This window comes from Fimicolochytrium jonesii, assembly GCF_025526975.1.
Source record: "Fimicolochytrium jonesii strain JEL569 chromosome Unknown EV422scaffold_1, whole genome shotgun sequence".
Classification (NCBI taxonomy): domain Eukaryota; kingdom Fungi; phylum Chytridiomycota; class Chytridiomycetes; order Spizellomycetales; family Powellomycetaceae; genus Fimicolochytrium; species Fimicolochytrium jonesii.
The window spans coordinates 1,378,300-1,394,429 of record NW_026515668.1 but is presented as its reverse complement, the minus strand read 5'-3'; the positions used below and the strand labels follow the sequence as shown (position 1 = coordinate 1,394,429).

General features: G+C 51.1%; 7 protein-coding genes across 7 annotated transcripts; 3 read left to right on the top strand and 4 right to left on the bottom strand.

Annotated features, from left to right (window-relative positions):
- Positions 1-728: 728 nt before the first annotated feature.
- On the bottom strand, positions 729-2,604 carry EV422DRAFT_21125 (HMGL-like-domain-containing protein). The gene is made up of 5 exons (XM_053065380.1): positions 2,332-2,604; positions 2,050-2,216; positions 1,727-1,987; positions 1,191-1,654; positions 729-1,125 (listed from the first exon to the last, which is right to left on the bottom strand). Exons 1-5 carry the CDS (start codon positions 2,462-2,464, stop codon positions 843-845), a joined length of 1,308 nt encoding a protein of 435 aa, XP_052930249.1. The 5' UTR covers positions 2,465-2,604; the 3' UTR covers positions 729-842.
- A 2,296-nt stretch (positions 2,605-4,900) lies between these two features.
- On the bottom strand, positions 4,901-6,063 carry EV422DRAFT_549541 (HAD-like domain-containing protein; the record flags this gene model as incomplete). Its single annotated transcript, XM_053071718.1, has 4 exons — positions 4,901-5,479; positions 5,542-5,757; positions 5,823-5,910; positions 5,975-6,063. 4 exons carry the CDS (start codon positions 6,061-6,063, stop codon positions 4,901-4,903), a joined length of 972 nt encoding a protein of 323 aa, XP_052930248.1.
- Positions 6,064-6,431: 368 nt separating this feature from the next.
- Positions 6,432-7,575, top strand: EV422DRAFT_563084 (MIR motif-containing protein; the record flags this gene model as incomplete). Its single annotated transcript, XM_053072024.1, has 8 exons — positions 6,432-6,587; positions 6,664-6,689; positions 6,756-6,766; positions 6,850-6,934; positions 7,013-7,049; positions 7,119-7,215; positions 7,289-7,360; positions 7,421-7,575. 8 exons carry the CDS (start codon positions 6,432-6,434, stop codon positions 7,573-7,575), a joined length of 639 nt encoding a protein of 212 aa, XP_052930247.1.
- Positions 7,576-7,829: 254 nt separating this feature from the next.
- Positions 7,830-9,611, bottom strand: EV422DRAFT_490734 (protein phosphatase 2A regulatory subunit PR55; the record flags this gene model as incomplete). The annotated part of the gene is made up of 7 exons (XM_053067486.1): positions 7,830-8,121; positions 8,186-8,447; positions 8,515-8,679; positions 8,753-9,046; positions 9,106-9,256; positions 9,328-9,425; positions 9,536-9,611. The coding sequence occupies 7 exons, from the start codon at positions 9,609-9,611 to the stop codon at positions 7,830-7,832; spliced, it is 1,338 nt and encodes a 445-aa protein (XP_052930246.1).
- Positions 9,612-10,086: 475 nt separating this feature from the next.
- Positions 10,087-12,800, top strand: EV422DRAFT_502715 (NADH(P)-binding-domain-containing protein; the record flags this gene model as incomplete). Its single annotated transcript, XM_053068293.1, has 5 exons — positions 10,087-10,896; positions 11,416-11,428; positions 11,561-11,844; positions 11,967-12,506; positions 12,603-12,800. The coding sequence occupies 5 exons, from the start codon at positions 10,087-10,089 to the stop codon at positions 12,798-12,800; spliced, it is 1,845 nt and encodes a 614-aa protein (XP_052930245.1).
- Positions 12,801-13,050: 250 nt separating this feature from the next.
- Positions 13,051-13,788, bottom strand: EV422DRAFT_502714 (uncharacterized protein; the record flags this gene model as incomplete). Its single annotated transcript, XM_053068292.1, has 1 exon — positions 13,051-13,788. One exon carries the CDS (start codon positions 13,786-13,788, stop codon positions 13,051-13,053), a length of 738 nt encoding a protein of 245 aa, XP_052930244.1.
- Positions 13,789-14,639: 851 nt separating this feature from the next.
- On the top strand, positions 14,640-16,002 carry EV422DRAFT_512226 (uncharacterized protein). The gene is made up of 3 exons (XM_053069063.1): positions 14,640-15,452; positions 15,516-15,652; positions 15,728-16,002. The coding sequence occupies exons 1-3, from the start codon at positions 14,948-14,950 to the stop codon at positions 15,947-15,949; spliced, it is 864 nt and encodes a 287-aa protein (XP_052930243.1). The 5' UTR covers positions 14,640-14,947; the 3' UTR covers positions 15,950-16,002.
- Positions 16,003-16,130: the final 128 nt, after the last annotated feature.

The following is a 16,130-nucleotide window of genomic DNA, read 5'->3' as shown; positions in this document are numbered from 1 at the left end:
GCTTCCCACAAGTCTCTCAGTTCGGTGGTCATTGCTCGCGCGTCTCAGTTCGGGCGCAAGGACTTGATCGTTGTCGGACACTCGACCTTGGCCTATGAACCGGAGATCCGCAACTATATGGACACGGAGTGCGAGAGCTCTGTGGCAATTGTCAAATTGCACCATGCGAGGTCGTTGGGGAGCCGAGATGCGTGAAGAGGCAGCTGGTCCTTGGCTCTCGATACCTTTGTGATGTATATGTATGTTGAGCCTCTATAGAACTATTCGTCATCTGTGTCTGTACATAATAATGATTTCTTGTGCAATTTTGAATCGTGCTCTGTTCTGACGTTTCAGCCCTGGATGTTGGAAAGATTGGAGATTGGGCAGAAAGCTGTTTTGGGAGTGTTGCGCATGTCCTTTGCGACGGCTACATCTCATTAGAGTTTCATAACGGTCATGCCCTTCGTCCGTCAGCTTCTGAGCGATTTTAAGCCAGCAAAGAACGCCTGAGCTCCAAAGAACGCAGGTATTTCGGACTAGATGTGCAACAGCATAAGTTAAATAACCTAACCCACGACAATATTGTGAGAAATGCAATTTGTAATGTACAAGAAAGGTCGTCCCACACTTAGGGAGACTACAGGAGGATGATATAGCTCGTGTTGCGAATGAATCCCATAGAATCTAAGACATGGGATATAGCGGGCTAAAGATTCGTAACAGAAGTCCCGCAGAGGATGACGACAAGGTACATGGGGATAACTAGGGGCATGCATCAAGATGTCTCCGCCGCGAGGTCCAATTGACAAGATACGAACGCCAAAAAGACAACTGGAACCTGCGCCGATGCCAATCACCCCTCAAGCGTTGTTCGCGCCCAGCGCCTCTTCCTCATCATCCGACCTGGATAGCAGAGAGGCGCTTATGTCCGAGTCCAATCCGACCTTTCTATCGTCGTGGAAGCGACGGAGCAGTGTGTCGACTTCGTCGATGTTCAGCGGTCGCACGTCAGCTAGCTCCTTGATCTGGGCGGTCACGGCCTTAACGTCTTCGTCGTTAAGCTTGAGACCAATCTGCTGCACGCGGTTCTTGACGGCGTTCCAGCCTGTCAAACGGTGCCCAATCGAGACGTATCTTGTCATTCTGCGAAACATGCATGTATTAGTACATGGATCGTGTCAATAGACAAATATAAGAGAAGGCCTCACCCAAAGTCCTCCGGCTTCAAGATCTCATAAGTGCTCGGGTTATTCAGAATCGCCTTGGCGTGAATACCAGCCTTGTGTGTGAACGCACAGTATCCAGTGATGTAGTTGTTGAAGGGTACCTGAACCTGGACAGCTTCGGCCACAATGTTCTCGATCTCTCGCAGCTTGTGCAGCTTGTACTTCTGCATAACGTAGTCCTTGTCCGCGACGTACATGCGAGCGCAAAAGCCGCCAAGAGCAGTGATACCATTCCGCTCCCCAATGCCGAGTACGGATGTGTCGATGTGGGTCGCGCCTGCTTCCAATGCCGCGTACGCGTTTGCTATACCGCAACCTGTGTCGTTGTGGAAGTGGCATTCGATATCGCAGGAGACGACTCCACGAAGTGTTCGCACTAGCTCATAGACTTGTCGAGGATTGGCGCATCCGACTGTGTCCGCAATGCCGACGCGGTTCACTCCAATCTGAATCGAGAAATGTGATCGTCAGTTCGAATTACGATAAGGCATTACTTCAAGTGAACAGTCCCGTCTTACCTTGTCCACAGCCCGGTAAATGTTCAGCAAATCGACGAGATCGCTCCTAAACGAGTCTTCACTCGAGAAGCGGACCTCTAATCCCTTGCTCTTGATAAAGTTCACAACTTCGATTGCTTGCTGTGTGATATACGCCATATCCTTGCCGTGGGAAAATTCTCTCAAGAACGATGAAGTCCCAATGACAACGTCCAGACCGTCTACCCCTGTCTCAACAGCGATTCGCGCATCATCCATGTGGCATCGGACGTGTGTGAGAATCTATTCGACAGTCGGGTAAGTTGATGAACCCACAGGGCCTCTTATCGACTGCGCAGACATACCTTAGCCTTCAAGCCGAGCTTGGTGATTGCTATGCAGTCTTGTCGAGACTGCTCAGACGCCGCCGGAGACGTGAGTTCGATGTATTCCACCCCAAATTCGTCTAATGCCTTGGCGATCTTGATCTTGGTCTCTGTATCGAAGAACGCATTCGCAAATTGTTCACCCTCTATTATTTGAAAAAGCGTGTGAATTTTAGTTTCCCGAGCACAGCATGCAAGACAAAAGCGACTGAATTCTCCACCGTTTGAAGACGTTAATGCATGCTCAACCATCTTACGTACCTCGCAGTGTCGATTCTATAATCGAGAAGTTGGATATGCGACTGAGGGTGTCTGTCTGCTTGCCGTAAGGTCCCGGGCCGGTAGCACTGTTTTCCAGAGAGGTTTGCGACCCGTTGGTTCCGTTGGATACCATGGTATATGTGTGTAGACGCTGAGAATATGAATATGCGAGGCTGGTGGGTTTTGCGTGAGGAGTTCAAGTAGAAGTGCAGTTTCTTTCCGAGAGCTCTGAAAGAACGCTACGGACAGATGGAGGGTGGTGGCCTGTCTGCGAACTAGATAAAAGACGATAGCTCGAAGGTCTTTCTATTGGGAGCCGAGTGGTAGGGGGCACGTGTAAGAAACTCGAAGAAACTGGAAGTTGAAGCTCAGCAAGTGAAGTCTGAAATAGGAAGCTGGAGAGGGCGGGTGAGAATGTTTTTGTTCACTTTATATTTGGCAGTGGCGGTGACCTCGGTGTGGGACGTCGCATCTCCCCGCGAAAAAAAAAGCCCTCAAGGGTCTGACGCACAAGCTCATGGGGGAGAAAGGGACATTCATAACGCACGGGCATCCAAGACACCGCAAATTATATCTGTAGCATTGGAGAAACGGGTCTGGTATCCGCACATTTATCAATCCACGTTGTCCTCCTCGGGAGATCAATATGCCGTCGGAGCGTTATACAAGAGACTGCGGGGGGTCTTTTGAGGGGGAGATGCATCGTGTCGGAGTCAGCGAGATGGATGAAGGCGATCGGTTTTGATCATCTCCAGCAAACACGCGTCCAAGAAACTCGACAGCGCGCCTGACTCTGAGTTTCCGTCTCCAGCCTTTTTCCTTGTATGTACTGTATGTAACCTACGTACTATGTAGGACAAAAAGCTGTCTCTCCTTCTGATTGCTGTCGCTGTTAGCTCTCATCAGGACATGCCCAAGCGACACTGATTTTAATCTCGAGGAGAGACAGCTTTTTGTCCACTGACTGTATGTAGGTCTACCGAGCTTCATCGACGCATAAAGATCCACACCTCCACTTGTATATACTGCCTCTCATTATTTATTTCTGCATGAATTTTTCTACATCACATTCGAATTCACCAATTCACCACCTTCGCTTTCGTTCTCGAAATTGGCGTCGGGAGTTTCGGTAAGGAGTTGTCATGTCACGTATACGAAAAGTAAGGCTCGCAGAATCGGTTTGAGGGGGCTTCCTGGTGCTACCAAAGTCTGAGACGATGTTGCTTTGTGAGTATGATCAAGGATCTGTCTTCTTTTTCTTGGTATTTGCCAACCCGAGCCTCAGTGGCCCTTAGCGTCTCTTCTTGAACAAGTTTCCGCCACCTTGCCGGCATGCGTGTACGATACAAGCGATGCCTTTACATTTGCGCTCGCACATGACAGAGATTCGAAGATTATAGAGCAAAGCCTTGATCTCAGGTCTACGCCGTGACGCCACTATAGCAGGCCGATCGATTGAAAGATTCCAACCATTTTCTCCTCAATATCGCCTATCCAAGCCCAGTACCAAAGTCCAGCATAAGATGTTCCCACCAACCAACCCACAGCAACCTGTGCGGGTGTATGCCGATTCAGGTGGATTCGCGACCAAGCTGTCGTCCAGCAAAAGCTATTGATGAAAAGGACAAAGGCGATGGCAAACAGAGATGGGCCGGATGTTGGCGCCAGAGCACTCCCGACGTCATGTGCCTCGTGCGGCCATATGATAGGGGCGAGGACGGCGAAGGTTGCGTACGCAGCGAAGAAGGAGGTGACCTGCGTGTGACTTGACGGCATTCCATGGGTCGATGATGAAAATACCCGCTTTACGAGCAGCCGTTTGGAAAACTTGTGTTTACGAGTTGGATCAAGCTTCTTCACCGTCGTACTTCCAGCCGCTTCCTTCGATCCCTCGTCTCCAGCGTCGGAGTCACTCGCATCGCTGTCGGTCCGACCTCCATCAGCTCCGATCTGTTTCACTATGACTACATCCTCTCCTGCTGCAACCGCTGTCTCAGTCGTCGTTCTGAGTAGAGCTTGTTCAATCTCCGAAACCGGCTTTTGCGTTGTTTGAACCTCAACGACCGTGGTCGGTCGTGGTTGCTTGATTATGTGTTTCAAGACGCGAGCTACGAGGAGGAAGGGAAGCTTTGGTCAGTTTCGGTCGCCACGCGGTGTTGGCGGTAGAGTACAGCTCAGCATGCCGGGGTCCGGCGTCGGAAGAGGCTCTGACATTCTACAACTTACCAAGGACGCTACAGCTGAGGCCGCCAACAGTGCACCAAACCACGTGAGGAGATCGTGTATAGACCACTGTACAGGCCACCGCCGCCGTCACCGTAAAACGGGCCTAGAAAATGGAAATTAGAACAAAGTGGCAAAGCATTCCGAATCTCATGGACAGCTGAATCAACTCACATGCTTGACTACAAGAAAGCCTGCTTCCCGGGTTCGCATTTGGTAGTCTCTATGGCTTGTTAACGCTCAGATGTGTTGATAGCTGGCGGGAATGTTGCAATGGGAAAGACGAGCTCGCGAGTGAAAGGCCATGGACGCGTTAGAAAAGACGCCTTTCTATGTATTCTAAAACTTAATCGTAGGCCTCATCGTTTTGCAAGATCCAATCTACAGCGTCCAAGACATCCCGAGTTATTATCTTCGGTTTCTCGCTCTCCAGCAAAGAATCTCCCTTCCGATATACGCCGCTTTCCACCAGCACCCCAACCCACCCATTGGCATTTGCCCCGGCAATGTCAGATTTCGGGTTGTCGCCTACCATGTAAACCCTCTCAAGTGAACCAGGTATTTCCTGGCTCAGGAGGTGTTTTGCGTAGTCGTACGTGGCCGCGCTTGGTTTCCCATATTGCTTTGCGATATTCAGTGGGTTGCCGCTGAGTTGTCTCCACACTCCGTCTAATGCTCTCACGAAAGCGCCCTGTCCGAATCGTGGTAACGGCCAATCGTTGCTCCACAAGAAATCCGGATTCGAACTGAACACGGGGACGCCCTGTTTGATCGCTCCCCGTTGTGCATCTTGCCGGGTGCCCAGCATTCCACTCTCGGACATCAATGAATCAGTGATCAATTGGATATCGAGTCCCCAATCTGTTGAATCATGCATGATCATGACCGCGCTTATGGGCTCGACGTTCAAATCGAATGGGGTTGCCTGCAAAGAGTGAAAGTTAGTCCCCACCCATGCCGACAATGATGGACGTCCAGAGAGCATACCTCTGCCGAGCTGAGATGGTCACCAATGACTTCAAATGGCCACATAGATCGATTCCAATTCCTTAGCTCATGGCTTGTAATCACGCGGCGGAACCCATAGGAATGCGCTACGTTTTTACAGTGCGTTGGCCCCACGACATGAACAAGCTTGTCTTTATAGTCCGGAACTAACTCCCGCATAGGTGAATGCGAGACGAGCACTTGTTTGTCTTTCACCTTTCCAGAGGAGCCGGTCAGACGATTCAGTTCCCCTCAGCGCTCGCCCAGCGAGGAACCCTCACCTCTATTCCCAAAATATTGCTGAGCTTTCGAGCTTTCTCGGCCTCTAGCTCGCCACCCGAGTTGGTGAGCACTATAAACGGGATAACCCTGAGATATGATATATTAGAGGGCGTGTCGCGACACCCGCCAGTCACACGAAAAAGGTACCCACTTATTCTTTGGGTTGTCCCCTTGCAATCTCTCCAAAGCTTTACGGGCCCCAGGGATGGCTTTCCCTCCACGCATCAAAACTCCGTCCATATCAAACGCCACGGCGGACGCAGCGGTCGTGGAATGCTTCGAGCGTGCAAAGCATATTGGCTTGGAGAGCGGAACGGCGCGTGCCCAGAGGCGTAAGTCGGTGAACGCTGCTAGTCGCTTCATTGCTGTGAATACGGATGTGCTGAACAGCGAGAGCGACCTAGTGCGGCTGCGGTACGCGTCAAGAGCGTCAAGAAAGAGCTATCGCGGTGTACGAATTCTGTCGTTTTTTACTTGTCTGGTTTGCAAAGGTGGGGTTTAAGGGGAAGAATGGCCGTTGTTGCCGCCAATGTTGGCTGACCGTCACCTTGCTCTATAGAGCGATAGCTGTAGAAGACGTGGGACAATCGAACACAAATAAGTTCAGAATGCGATCTGCGGTGGTAGCAGCGGCAGTACTGTCGATAGTATCGGCAGTCGCAGCGGAGCAGCATGCGTTTGTCATAGAAGACGAGTTCAAGCACGTTGCTTGTTCCAGTGCAGTCAAACTGACTAACAAAGGGATTGAGTGTCGGTTGAACTCGGTAAGAGCCCGTTTTGACTCCACGCGACGTAGAGGCGAGCTACTCATCCATACGGCGGTGTCATGACTTGCGATAGCTATCGGTGAACTACGGCACGGGAAGGTAAGTAGAACGGAACCACGCGACGTTGTCCTCCGAGCTTCACGCTGACGTTCATATGTCTTCCAGCGGGCAGCAAGGTATGGATTGAGGGTCTTTCGAATGAGCATGATAAGTCAAATGGGTTGCGATCTGGCGAAACGTTGACCCGAAACTCCTTCAGCCGTGACATGCCTTCCGAGAGGGGATGATCCATCTTCTTACTTTTTGGTCCAGTCTCCGTATGGGCAGCCGGACTGCACGCGCAAGTATGCAATTAATCAATGAGTGCGTCGAAGGTTGCCGAAGATGAGAGAACCTAACCTCAATCCTGTGATGATCTGAAGAACGAGAATCGAGTGCGGTTCGGTTTTCCGTTTACTCGTATGTATCCAAGTCGTTTTCTGGGCCTCGTGTACTCATGATTGATCTGACCGGCGCCTACATCGACAGCATCTGGTTACAAAGAAATACCTTCACAGCCATGCCGCCCATCGATCGCCACATAGCAAGAACCAGGAAGTATCGGCATTCGATGGGGTCGACAAAGGTATGGCACCAAATCATCGCGATGTTCCCAGCTACCAGGCTTGGAAGCTGATGGTACTGTTCCTATCCTCAAGGTGACGACTGGAAGCTGGTCTGCGTGAACAGCGCCGAGAAATTTTGGACGAGGGAGAGTCCCGTAAGACTGCGTAAGTGGACGATACTTTCACTTCCCAATGCTGGCTACCCCTAACATATCGCCATCGCAGAACATTTGGAGACTGGCAAGTATCTCAGCGTGACTGCCGGGAACACCTACAACATCAAGCCACCAGGGCAGATGGAAGTTAGCGCTGCGAGTTCGACTGGGAATGATCAAACTTGGATTGCTCAGGAGGGGATATATTTCGGAAACTCGGACTAGAGCGATGCGAGAGGGAGCATATGTTTGAGCGGACGCTTACGGATGGCAGAGGCGATGCGTATGCGAGATTTTGTGCCTTTCGTGTGGCGTGTTATGTGAGTCTGGATAGCCCATATTACTTCCCATCTCTGCACGTTCCCCACTGGCAGTCTCGTTGGTGATGTAAAGGTGCTGCACGAACAAGTGGAATTTTGATGGCGTAACAACACAGAACAATGAACCCCCCTCTGTGGACAACACGGGATTCGCATTCGCTATTGTTGGAACAAAAACAAGTTGTTTGTCGCGGCCAGTGCTACGGTATTCTCCTGAGGATGCCAGGACGCGTGCAGAATCTTTTTGGAAAAGTCGGCGGGGTCTGAGAAGGAGATGTCCTCGGACCGCTGTTTTCGGTTGTTGGCAAAACCCGTTGCCCCTGGCTTGTTCTTTGTCGATCCTACTCGTTTTGCCTTGAACGCGCTCTTGTCCGCTTGTAGGACAACGTCGTTGTTGTTTTCCAAGTCATACACGTGGAAGTAGTTGTTGTAAGATCCCGTCAAAACAGACCTACAAAGGTTGCATCTTAATAATGTGATTTCCAGGAGCGGCATTCGAAACAGGCGATACTCACTGGCCGTTCCCGCTGAATGTGCACTCGAACTTGTCAAATATGCAATCGTTCTCGTAGAGGTCGCAGAGCTTGCTCTTGAGCTGATCATGTATATTTATCGTTTGAACGGGCTTTGATTCCATGTTAATGTCCCAGATCTTGAGCGTCAGGTAGTCCCTCGACAAGATGTAACGTCCATCCCGGCTGAACTTCAAGTCGGATATCGACGAAATGATTTCCGAGAAAAATGACTTGTTTTGTGGGTCCTCCTCCTCTTCGAACACTGGAAAGATAGCCGTTTTGTGATTAGCCCCCAAACTCGGTGGCCCAGGAAAACCATGGTCCCTTACGCTTCGAGTGGCGATCACACAAGGCTGCCATTCTCATATCATTCAGCTTGATTGTCCCCTTGCTGCTGCTATACACAAACAAGTTGCACTGCGATGGATGGAACTCGGCTGCGGTGATGACTTCCGTCAACTCTTCCATGTTCACAGGTTTGATATCGACGACATCTAAATCACGATTGAGGAGCGTTGAGTTTTCGTCCGCCGAGCTACAAATCGCGTGCCCAAGCCCGGTGCTTACTGAAACTCTGGTCGGAAACGTTCAGGTTCCAAAGGTTGATCCGTAAGTCATCCGCGGAGAGATATGTCTCGCCGTCAGAGTTCACTGATATGGAGTTGATATGGTAGGCATGGGCGTTCTGGTATATCTTCCGTGGTACTGCGGCAATCATCGTGTCATGGTGTATCAAGCGCGGTAGTTTGAGTGACGATTTGGACAGATTTCCTCGTGCTGGTGTAGCGTCTACCGGTAGATTCGTCTCTGAAACGACCTTTAGGGGCTTCTCGAAAATCTTCCAGAGCTTGATCGTTTTGTCTGTTCAAAATCATGCTTTAACGGGAGATTCACAGATTCGAGACATAGGAATGGCATACCATTGGTAGACAAGAGGAAGTGAGCGGCATTCTGGCGTCTACACCATCTAATCTTGTTGATTTTCTCCTCGATCTCCAAACTCTTTAAATAGTCGAACTCTGGCTCGTGCGACTGAAATTCCGTGTAGAACTTGTATTCACAGCCCTTTTTCTGTGGGGAAAGAAGAAACTCGTGAGCGGCATTGCGTTCATGATGCGAAGGCAATCGCCCGAGCCACTTACGCCTTCGTTCCTTTCGAACAAAACAATGCGTCCACCTTTGTCTCCGGTCGCAAGGAAGTCGCCAGACGTGTCGAACTCCACGGCCGATATGATATCGGCTGCGTGAGAAAAGAGGTCAAAGGAACGTCGCGTGAAGGGAAGAACCGATGTCCGAGTCACAATCCCGAGGGTCCCAACGCAAAGACATTAGCGCCACATCCAAACCAACCTTCTGTTACATCCTCAACGTCTCCCTTGTCCCCAAAACACTGGGCAAAACGCCAACCGTTGTCCGGGTCTGCCATCTTGAAAGTGTGTGCAGCGAAGAAGGAAACGCCACGTCGAGCTCGAAGTGGCCTCTAGTCCAGCGAGATAGTTTAGGGGAACAGTTGCACTCGGTCCTTTGCCTATGCCAGAGAGTAGCTTCGTCTCTTGCCGCTTTGAAGAAGTGGGACCTGTGCGTTTGAGGGAGTGGATAGAATCGTGAAGATGGGGGGGGTCTGGTGCGGTTGCTTTGAACAAGAGAAGCGAGTCTGAAGAGTCTGATTGGCCGCCCTCGTGCATTCAAAGCTCTCTCACTCCGCGTCATCATCCAGCATTCCCCTTCACGAGCTTCTCGTGTTTCGTCGCGATTGACGTTCCCCTCAAGGACATCTCTCGGCGACATCTCAACCGACCCTCACGCATACACCGAAGCTATGAAGCTACTCCTCCTAGGAGCGACCGGACTGACCGGTATCAACGTCGTCGAGCAGGCTCTGGAACACGGTCACACTGTAAATGGACTCTGAAGTTCTTCAACGGCTTTCGCAAGCCTCTGCTTACATTCTCCGCACTTCGCAGCTCCATCTACTTGCAAGAACGCCTAGCAAGCTCCCCCAGAAGATCAGAGAGAACTCAAACGTCAAAGTCTTCCAAGGAGATGTCAGCAATAGCGTGCAAGTCGCCAGTGCTTTCGCTGGGTGCCAAGCAGTGATCATCACGGTCGGAACTCTGTCGAACACTCCGACAACACTACACCGCGATGCCGTCGCAAACGTCCTTCTAGCCGTTAAAGGTTCGCCGACCAAGAAGCCTGTTCACATTGTGCTTCTCACAGCTTGCGGTTCGAACAAGCTATACGTTGATCAGGAGCCAGCTATTCAGAAGCTCGTGATGGGTTTCCTAGTTGGTGAGATTTACAAAGACCACGACCGGGCACAAGATCTCCTCCTCGAATGGGATAAACAGCCCGGCAACAAAGCTCTGGCGACCTGGAGTATCATTCAGCCACCTGCGCTCCACGACGCTCCGGCGCACGGCTACACCTATGCGACATCCGGATTGGTATCTGGCACGAACAATGTGACGTATCCAGATCTGGCGGCTCTGCTACTGAAGGCGGCAGAGGAGTCCGAGATTTTCGTCGGCCAGCAAGTGCTCATCAACAGCAATTTCCGACCGTCCAAAGTCCCTAAGCACTTTGTTACACTTTTGTGGGGCAACTTTTCCCGCAAAGTGTTACCGCCCCTGGCCGCCGTAGCGGCAGTTGGGGTGGCCTACGCGTACAGGAACGAACTGGCTTCTCTGTTTGCAAAGGTTTCTCGAGAGGTGAAAACGAAGCTACCCCGCTAGATAGTTCGTATGAGTGGATGCATCTGCTAGCGTAGCGTGCCCGGGAGGAGCCATTGGGCATGTTCATCTTTCAGCGTTTCTGTAAAGCTTGCATGTACATGTGTAGGTCTCAAATGTACCGTTTGAGAAGAAGAAGACTGAAGAACACACAGGATCTCTTAGAAATTGAGCTGCCTGAGACCCTGCAATGCCCTACAATGCTCTGCATGCATGCACATGCATACGTACTGTACTGAGGGTGATGTCGTGGGCGGTCAGCCGTCGGAGGTCTACGCGGACGTCCGAGAACAACCCGAAGCGCAGTCGTAGATATTAAAACACGCGGCCAACCCTCTGCGTCATAGGCCACTAGTATAGGCAAATGTGGCCTGATCCAAGCAAGCTCCACCGGTTTCGTCGCGCGTCAAGAACGTTGAGAAGCTTTCTCGTTTGGCCTCGGCCAGAAACACCGCTTGCCGCCGTCCCCAACCTGATTCGCCGACCAAATCTCCTTAGGCCTTCTCACTTAGTGAGTGCCACTTCCGAAACTCGTACAGTACTTTGTGTCGCGCATCACTATCACTCAGCTCATCGTGGAACGCCCCACAGCGTTTGAAACCGACAGCACAGCTCTTCTCCCCTTGAGAAATCGTCAAAATAGGCAAACTGGATTACTTATTTGGGGCTAGCGGGCAAGCCGCTGTGGGAAACAAGAAGCTCCGATGTCGAATCGGGCCTTCCTTGAACTCCTTGACCGTCGCCCACGTCAACGATGAAGAGAACCCGCACTTCATCGACTCCCCATACTTCACTGGATATGTTGCCGTTCGCGTGAAGAACTTTAACGGCATCACTCCGGATGGTTCCGAGCCCATTTCAGACCTGGAGTACTTCAGCAACAAGAAGCGGTTGTTTTCCGTTCAAGTTTGTGGACGATACAAGCATGTGAGTTCGCGTGTGAAAATAGTCAGTCTGGGAAAAAAACCGGCGCAGAGGAGCAAAGGAAGGAAATCCAGATGGGATATTTTCAGCAAAGTCATTAGTAACGTGTTTCTTGATTCATTCAGGAATACACCGCCAACGATGTCGTTTTCGGCTCGGCTTTCGAGCACAAAGTGACGCCCCCAACCGGCGCATGGGTCGCCATCAAATTCGCGAATCTCATAGATCCGGCGCTCAAAAGCGATATATACGCCGACAAGCCATGGTTGTGGAGTCCAGCTCTGTGTTCATACAACATCGTCAATGTGACAAAGGCTTCCGCACCAGTGAAGGGCGCTCATCCGGCGGTAACAGAAACGCCAGCGGGGTCTCCCACGAGTTCTCCCGTGCAGCTCAGCGTACCGGATGTCACGAAGCCAGCGGACGCGTCCAAGGAAATATCCAAGCCGCGGAAGACCATTTTGGAGACCAACACCGAAACGGATGATTTGCTGGGCAAATGGGTGTGGGTTGGACCGGAGGAGTTGCAGGAGAACAATACGCTTCTCTTTGACGGCAAGACGCCAGTGCCAGCCGACGGCATCGCGGAGCGTCGGAAATACTTCCAGAAAGAGTCTGTGCGGAAGGCAACGATATTGAAGCCCGAAAATCTTTATAATGTGGAGGTATAAATTCATACCTGCATCCCCACTCGCATCGAGGACATTCGCACCTCAAAGGCGGTTTCATTTGAATCTGACATGCCATTGTCTTTCTTCCAGATGTTTGCCCCATTCATCGATCTCAACACCTTCGACCTCAACCTGGGAATCAATATCAACCTCCTCCAGTACCTCAACAAGCACCCACTGCGACTTATCTCTAAGTCCATGTCCAAAGATATTCCTTTCTTCATCATCGAATTCGCCCTGGTGGATGAGGACGAAAACTCGCAGGAAGAAAGCGAAGAGGAGGCATGATGGGAGACGCAGACCGGTCTTGAGCATTACACATTACAAAAAACGAATTTGACACTTAATAAATGGTTCAACGCATCTTGAAAATACACCCCTGCATCGAGACCACAGTATTGGAAACTCGGAAACACGTTATTATTCGCAAGGCACTTTCACTCGAAAATGTACATGCAACGGAAATCTTGCTGCCACGGAATAGGAGTTCACCAGCGATAATCTTATATGTACATTTGGCTCGGATCATCCTAAACAGTCAACAATCTATCTCCATCATATCCGAGCTCACGCCCGCTCCCTCCCCAGAGAACTGCCCCTCTCTACCCGCCCCACCCCACTGCTGATCCTCCATGGACGCTTCGTCCTCACCCGTCTCTCGCGGCTTCCATCTTCCCCCTGTGTACAATACTAGTTGCCCGTCTCCCTCACTAAAACTATATCGTGGAAAGTCGCCCCAAGAAGGCGCATGCAGGTTCTGCGCCAACATCTCATCGATTGAAAAGGCATGTTCCTTTGTAGTCGGAATCGGCATACTCTCTGCAGGTGGCGATTGTCGTATATACGGGACGAGGGCCAAGCTATCCGTATCCAACGCGACGGGTTGCGATCTTTGGATGGTTGTTGTAAGGTCGGGCACTGACTGTTCCATCGGTCGTATTCGTTTCGTAAGGGGTTGCAGGTCGATGCTTGGCAGGCTATCGGTATCGTCGTCATCGTCCTGATCTCGTTGGCGTTTCGGCCGAGGAGACGGGAAAGGCAAATTGATGCTTTGCACCGGTATTTTAGCGTCGGCCGTGTGAAAACTTCCAGCGAACGCAGACGGGCCTTGCACAATCGGGTTGACGTGGTCCTGCAGCGACCCCTCGTCCCGCCTCAGGCGCTTCGCCTGATTCCCGTCGTCCTCATCTAGTCTCCTTTTCGGGCGCGCCATGTGTGATTTTGGAGAGTGAGGCCACAGCGCAGGGATGCGGGAGTCATGAATGAGTGTAGACATGCCTCCACAAAGAGCGAGTGTTTGCAGATGTTGCACGGGCGAGGGAAGAGAGTGATCAAATGGAGAGCGTTTGCGGGGAACTCTTTTTCAAGCGGGGCTTTTTGAGGTCATCGAGTCTGCAACAGCTGGACGCGCGAATTGCACAGCGTTTTTCCACAATTTTCCAGACCGTTCCGCTGGCTTTCGCACCCGCTTCAGTTGTCCCCAACGCCCATAATGAGTGTACCGTACATTCATACAAGACAGGAGTCCTCTATTGAAAAAGATGCCGTCCTGCAAACAGAACTTTCACGCCTGTTGACAGACGCTTGTCGTAAAACATAAAGAGATTTACCAGCCCTGATTCGCCGAACCACACCGCTAGAGGCGTGGACCGCATGAAAAAGGAGCTGAAGGAAAACTGAGTTTCCGCATTATTCCCAAGTGTGTCCCATATACAAGTCCACGGATAAAACAGGACTAGTAATTCTACTAATAAATGGGGTACCCGACTACTCATGAAAGCTTTTCAACGTTACGTTGTTCCTAACGGGCCTGTCCGCAAGCTGCGCGTACTATCTCCGCTTCTGAATAATGACTTTGGATGGTAGGCACTATGCAGGACGACTCGGAAGTGTGATTGGTGTAGGTGATTTCTGCAGAGGAGTTGCAGAATGCGGTGCAATGTTGAGTTGCAAGGGCTTTTTTATAGTTCACAGGGCTTGTTTATAGTTCACAGGAATACTAGCTCACGTGACTGATTCATTGCTGCGCAGTGTTCGCCTTGCGCCTGCTGCATTTCCGCGATGCCATACCAGGTCTCCCTCACAGCAACGATAATGGAGCTTATAGAGTCAAAGTGGAGAGCGATCATTGTGCCAGGGTGCGTTGAATTTGTTGAAGAGGTTAGCTGCCGATTCTGAAAGCGGTGCTAGTTGTAACTTAAAAGCTTGATGAACGCGTGAAAGCAGGCGCGAAGGCTGTTCGACTTGCTCATGCGAAAGCCAAAACGGCTGCTATTTGCCGAGTTTGGTTTCTGATCTCGTGTCTTGCCCATCACTCGTCGCTGGCCCTCAAAAGCGTTCATTCATTACACCGCATACCTCAGCAGCGGGAATAACAAGGGCGAACTCCAGCTGATTTCATTCTGCGCCCCATTCGCACAATTGGGATCGGAATAATGATTGCCATCTATGTCTTGGTGACGGTTACCGTGGGCCTCTTCTGGCTCTTCTCAAACCGGTCTGACGGAAAAGAAGGTGGCCCCAGCAATCCTCCGCCAACCTTGAAAGACTCGAGTCCTTCGAAAAGCCCGAAGGGCAACAAGCCAAATCCCGACTCGAAGAAGGGCGGGGTATCGGGAGTGGTGGAGAATGCTGCCGCTACCACCACGAAGAAGAGGAAAAACAAAAAGGGAAAGAGCAAACAACAGGCGAAAGCTCACGTAGCACCTATCGCAGGCGAGAAGGTGTCACCAGCCAACTCTGAGGCTGAGATCGTGCCTTCGGCCGCGTCTGCGCGAGCATCGCCGGCACCTTCACCTGCACCAGCGGCCCCTTGGAAGCCAGATATGGATACGGACGATGAAGACGACGGGGTCATGCAGCGCGTGTTACGAGTCAAGCCTGACGAGCTTGCGTCGGCAATGGTAGTGGAAGACGGATGGCAGATCGTGGATGCGCCAAGTGAGTAAGCTTCACCTGCAGGACTGGTTCTACCGAGTGGAAGCTGATTTATTGTCACATCAGAAAAACCGACCAAGCCACGGACCATGACGATTGTCGGTTCTTCATCGTCAGTATCGTCATATGAACCCGCTCCTCTGAATGCTTCAGATCCTACGTTGACGAAGAAGCAAAAAGAGAATTTACGGAAGGCAGAAAGAGTACGTATCCTAATGACACAGCGTTTTGCAGCTTTCACAGACAATCTAACTCCGAACCGTGCCAATAATAATTAGGTCAAAGCTGCGAAGTTAGCGCAGATCGATGAACAAAAAGCACGGCTCCTCGCCTATCGAAAAGAGCAAGAAAAGTCGTGGGTGGCGAAAGAGATAGAGCGAGACAAGCAGAAACTTCGGGAGAGGACGCTGGCAAAAGGCCAGCAGCAGCAGCAGCAGCAGCAGCAACACAGTCGGGATCCGTCAGGAAGTGAGGGTCTCGGTAACGGTATATGGAGTTGAAGCGACCATGATGGGTTGCGAGGAAAAATGATCTGGGTCAAATCGCACGTTGTACCCCACTGTATGTATGGTATTTTGGGTATAAAAAATTTACAGTTCAGTCAAAGCAATCAGAGGATCAGGGACGGTGGGGTGACGTGAAAAGCCTTGCAGGGCAGTCGCAGAACTTCACTCAACGGTA